The sequence below is a fragment of the Hylobates moloch genome, unplaced genomic scaffold (genome assembly GCF_009828535.3).
Source record: "Hylobates moloch isolate HMO894 unplaced genomic scaffold, HMol_V3 SCAFFOLD_7, whole genome shotgun sequence".
NCBI classification, from domain to species: domain Eukaryota; kingdom Metazoa; phylum Chordata; class Mammalia; order Primates; family Hylobatidae; genus Hylobates; species Hylobates moloch.
Genome location: NW_026652282.1, coordinates 125,589,848 through 125,595,468, shown reverse-complemented (window position 1 = coordinate 125,595,468; position 5,621 = coordinate 125,589,848). Strand labels below are relative to the sequence as shown.

General features: G+C 37.4%; 1 protein-coding gene across 2 annotated transcripts in view; it reads left to right on the top strand.

Annotated features, from left to right (window-relative positions):
• Nucleotides 1-5,621, top strand: part of PASD1 (PAS domain containing repressor 1) — a 108,644-nt gene that overhangs the window by 32,208 nt on the left and 70,815 nt on the right. For both annotated transcript variants that reach the window (XM_058441576.1, XM_058441575.1), the window contains exons 2-3: nt 2,454-2,509; nt 3,484-3,638. In XM_058441576.1, the coding sequence (XP_058297559.1) occupies nt 2,478-2,509; nt 3,484-3,638 (187 nt within the window). In that variant the 5' untranslated portion in view covers nt 2,454-2,477. The remainder of the gene's footprint in view (nt 1-2,453; nt 2,510-3,483; nt 3,639-5,621) is intronic.

The following is a 5,621-nucleotide window of genomic DNA, read 5'->3' as shown; positions in this document are numbered from 1 at the left end:
GTCTCAAAAAAAAAACAAAAGAAAATGCTTTGTTTATTTCACTAGTTTTTATTTTAAAAAACCATTTTAAGATTTCTGTTCTATCTTTATTTTTATTGCATTATTTTCTGGTCCTATCTATTATTTTCTTCTCCTTTCTTTAGCTTTACTTTTATTTTTAAATTATTTTGTTTACTAATTTATTAATTTTGTTTGTTTGTTTGTTTGAAATGGAGTCTCACTCAGTCGCCTAGGCTGGAGTGCAGTGGTGCGATCTCAGCTCACTGCAATCTCTGCCTCCCAGGTTCAAGCAATTCTCCTGCCTCAGCCTCCAGAGTAGCTGGGATTATAGGTGCCTGCCACCACGCCCAGCTAATTTTTGTATTTTAGTAGAGAGAGGGTTTTACCATGTTGCCTAGGCTAGTCTCGAACTCCTGACTTCAGGTAATCTGCCCGCCTCGGCCTCCCAAAGTGCTGAGATTACAGGCGTGAGCCACTGCGCCCAGCCAACTTACTAATTTTGTTTACTTTTTGTTTACTAATTTGTTTACTAGTTTTTGTTTACTTTTTTTCCTAAAAGGCATTTAAGACTAAATGCTTTGGTACTGCTTTAACTGCATTTTACTTTAATATATTTATAATATGTGCTATACTTGTAATACTTTAGTTCTGAGTATTTTCTGCTTTTCAGAGCTATTTAGGAAGTTTTGTTATTTTGAATGTTCAAATCGATCAGGTTTTGCATTGTCTTTTTATTATTGATTTCTAATTTAATTGTATTTGGGCCAGAAAATACGGTCTATATGATAATATTCTTTGGTATGTATTGATCTTTTTTATGGCTTAGAATGGCTTAGTTGTTTTTTGTGCTCTGAGATTTCACTGTGATATTTATCGGTGTGGTTTTATTTTGATTTATCCAGATTGGGTCACATTTTCCATTCTGGAAAATTTAAAATTATCTCCTTACTGCTCATCTCCCCTTGCTATTATGCCCATCTGGAACCCTTCTTAGATATATATACTGTGCCTTCCCATTTTGTCCTTCATGTCTCATAACCTCTTGTTTCATATTTTCCAACCCATTTCTCCTACTGTATGGCAAGTTTCCTCATAGCTCTGTTCCACTTACTAATTTCCCTATCTGATGTTTCTAATACATTGTTCAATCCATCTTTTAAAAATTAGTTTCATTGAATATATCTATCTGTATAATTTCTAATTCATCTTTCTCCACATCTATTCGAAGTTTTTGGGGGTTTCATACTGTTGGGGTATGTGTGTGTGTGTCCCTTATTTTGGGGATTTATAGATTATTTCCTTATGTATTTTCTAATTTTGAATGGTGAGCTCATCTTCAACAGTGCCTTATCTGTGGAAATTCTGTGGAATCTGTCTTTAGAAAGTATCTCTCCAGAAGGGGTTTATCTTTGCTTTTTCTGGAACCCCAAGGTTAATTCAGTATGGTGGTGTCTTTTCTCCTGTACCCAGAGAACATGCTGAGACAAACAAGCTTCCTGTTTTCTTCTTTTGTTGGTGGGAGGATTTTTTTTTTAATGTAATGTTAGCCTCTGGGAGTCCTGGCTACATGTAGGGAGAGGTGGTGAGTTTTAATTCCGCTTCCCTGTTTGGGTTATTTTTTATCCAATTTTTCTTTTCAATGTAATGGTAGCCTCTGGGAGTTCTGGCTATACATAGGGAGAGATGGTGATTTTTAGTTTCACTTCCCTGTTCGGGTTATTTTTTACCTAGGAGAGCATTAACACCAAGCACGGCTTCATATTTTGTGCTCAGTACCTTTCCAGTGTTTGACTCCCTGAGCTTTCCCTTGCTTAGAGAACATTTAAAGGATGTTTGCTGTATTTTAATGACTTTTTTGTAACACATATGTATTGGGATGCCATTGACATCTACCTTGAGGCTTTGGCCTTGAGGTGATGTATGAGTCTAATTGTACAGCTCAAAGGAGAGGACTTCAGTGATTTCAGGGCTATTGTTTTATATGTCAAGGATTTCTGTGAACATCAACAATAATACAAATGTTTCCCTTTTGTGGCATGTACATGCTTGGCATGAAGCTTTCAAACTGCATCTGTCTTCATTTCCTTAAATTTTCTCAAAGTTAGTGAAAGTTAAATGAATTTAAGGGTATGGAATTAAAACTACAAATATCTGGGGTTTTTTTTGATTAAGGGTGTAACCACAGAATGTTTTTGTAACTTTTACAAATATATTCATTTGTAATGTTATTATCAAAAATATTCATTGGAGATTATGCAACAAAGCAAGTCTTCAACATCTACATAACATATGAGAGTGTTACTGGTACTTAACGAAAGCCTATCTTTAAAAGAAGTAGACATTCCTTGAGGGAAAAGTGTTACGCGATTGAGAATTTTGATTAGTCTTATTGCTTTACTGTGATTCATCATAGACTGATCTCTTAGTAAAATGTTGCTTCACTTTGATTTCAGGAGTCTTCCTTACATCACGGAATAATGAATGAGGATGAGAGAGAAAAAGAGAAGAGGTATGCATTCATAACTGACTGACATTTCTGTCAAAGCCCTCTCCCTTGTCCTCTGTTCCCATTTCACATCTAGCAAAATGCCACTTCCTCAGGGAAGCCTAATTCACTCAGAGAAATGTGGTTTCTCCAGTGTTTTTTTTTTCATAACTCTCAGCCCCAACTCTATTATAATACTTAGCACATTACCTATTTACCTGACAGCCCTCTTCCTCAAACTGTGTCCTCCATGCCTTGCACAGTGCCTACCCAGAGCTGACTCTAATGATTGTCAAATGACTGACAAGTATACAGTCCCTGATATTTTTAGAAGACAAGTTTTTGAGCCTTGGCTTGCCTCCAGCTTAAATTCACTTGTGTTTGAGAAGATAAATTAACTTATTTTTCCGGATCAAACTTCTAAAATAAATTCAAGTACACTGATCAAAAAGTTTTTGTCAAAAGTTTGCAGTATGATCTGTGGTTTTTAAAAGTAAAAAAAAAAAATCAATTAGCATTTTATGGTTCAGTCTTCTCTCTGAGAAGCAGAATTGGCTTTGAAAGAGGCTCTTGAGTAATTATAGACCACTTAGGAAGAATTTAATTTTATCATAAACACTTGTTAAAGGAGGTAATAATATATGGTGCAACAAAGATCCATCGTTAAATTCAAATTAATTTGGACTTATTTTATATAATTCTTAGGTCACTGTGCCAGGTACTGTGCTGGGCTTTGTTCTGGAAGAGACAAGGAGACAGATATGCTCCCTACGCTCAAGGGCGCCACAGCAAAGGAAGATGAAGTTGGCTTTCATTTCCTTATTTTAATAATGATTATTATTGTTGCTTTATGGGTAATCACAGGACTGGATTTTTGCTCAAATATTGACACTAACTTCTCCCTTTCTCTCTTCTTACCTTCTGTTGTTCTGTCATCTGAATTCCCCGCCCCACCCTTGCCGTTAGTAACCCTGATTGGTTTTCTTCTTCTCAATTAGGGATAAATCTGATGAATCCGAAAAGTCAAAGAAGGCCCAATTAAATGCCGTCTTGGCAAGACTGCGCCAAATACTGCAAATTCATGGCTATCCTGTAAAAGGAGTCAAATCCGAAACACCACAGAGCACCACTGGCCTTTCACAAAAGGAAAAAGGTTTGATTTTTTCAGCCTCCGCCATCCTTATAGGTTTTCGATTAGCCACATTGAAAATTAGCTGTGCGTGGGACAACTTGGTCTCTCACTTTACCTCAGACATTCTTTGGGAGGAATTAATGATTAGAGGAGCTCTTGAAGTACCTTCTAATACACAGATAGTTTGTTTCTTTCCATTCACAAGTTTGTACATGGTTGACACTTAAAACGTGATTGAGATTCATGCAAAAGTGGGCCAAGGAAATGAAAATTAATGGAAGCATATGTGGGAAATAATGCAAATTTCTGTATCTTAAGCACTTAAGGGCATGTGGTAAATGTTGCTGAGGGAAACATGGCCCCAAGGCTGTAAAATATTACCTACAATATTTTAAGGTTTAACTCAGTAGGTTTGACTCAAAACATCTGAGTGGGTCATGCCCATAAATATGTAATTAGGTTGTAATAATCTCTTAACCTTAAAATAACTTTTGACCCCATGATACCTCCAGGTATTGCCCTATTTCTGTGCTCTCCTCCTTCACAGAAAAACTTACTGAAATGATTTTATGGGCCCTGTCTCCACTGGCTCACATCCCATTCTTTCTTCAACCCACTTCAATGAGGCTTTAGCTCCTACCATTCCACTACAACTACTTTTGTCAGGAATACCAGTGACCTTCACATTGCTGAATTATTTGGTTTAACTGTCCTCATCTTTCTTGACTTTTCAAAAACGTTGGACATGTGACCACTCCCTCCTTTTTGAAACACTTTTCTCTCAGCTTCCGGGACAGCACAATCACCAAGTTTCTTTTCTGATTCATTGGCGTATTAGTCCACTTTCACACTGCTGCTGAAGACGTACCCGAGCCTGGGCAATTTACAAAAGAAAAAGGTTTAATCGGACTCACAGTTCCACATGGCTGGGGAAGCCTCACAATCATTACAGAAGGCGAAAGGCACATGTTACATTGCAGCAGGCAAGAGAGAGAATGAGAGCTAAGCGAAATGGGTTTCCCGTTTTCAAACCATCAGCTCTCGTGAGACTTATTCACTACCACGAGAGGAGTTAGTTATCTCCCACCAGGCCCCTCCCACAAACGTGTGGGAATTATGGGAGTACAATTCAAGATGGTATTTTGGCGGGGACACAGAGCCAAACCATACGAATTGACCACTCTTTATCTGTGTTTTTTTACTTCTTCCTCCCCTTTCAACTTCTAAACATGGGTGTGCCCATGGCTCAGTCCTTGGACTTTTTTCTCTTTTATGTTTACACAGTACTCATTTTCCAGGTTATCTCATCTGTTCCCTTGATTTGAAGTGTTATGTAGATATCAGTGACCACCACTTTTAAAATCTATCTCCAGCCCTGAACTCCTACCTGAGCTCCTTCCCTGAGAATCATACTTATTATAAAATCAGCAAAAGAGTTTTCTACGTGATGTCTTCAATTGCATATTCAATAGAAAGGTTAACATGGCCATAAAGCAACTCTTGATACCCCTCCACTGCATTGCCTCTCATCCCCACCTCCAGATCTCTTCATATCAGTAACTAGCAACCACCAGTCATTCTGCCAGCCGCACAAGCAAAAAGTTTAGAAGTCATTCTTTTTTCCTCCACTTCATTCACCATCCTATCCAATTCCTCTGCAATTTTTTTTGTTTTCTACCTCCACAATATGTTTCATATCTATGCATTTCTCACCATTTGCGTAGCCTTGATGTACCACCCAAATCCAGGCCACCATCATCTCTTTCTTTCTTTTTCTTTTTTAAATTGACCAATAAAAATTGTGTGGATTTATGACATAGAACACAGTATTTTGATGTATGTATACATTGTGGAATGGCTAAATCCAGCAAATTGATATATGCATTACCTCACATACTTACCTTTTTCTGATGAGACCACATAAAATCTACTCTCTTAGCAATTCTCAAGTGTACATTATACTGTTATTTACTGTAGTCACCATGATGTGCAATAGAACTCTTG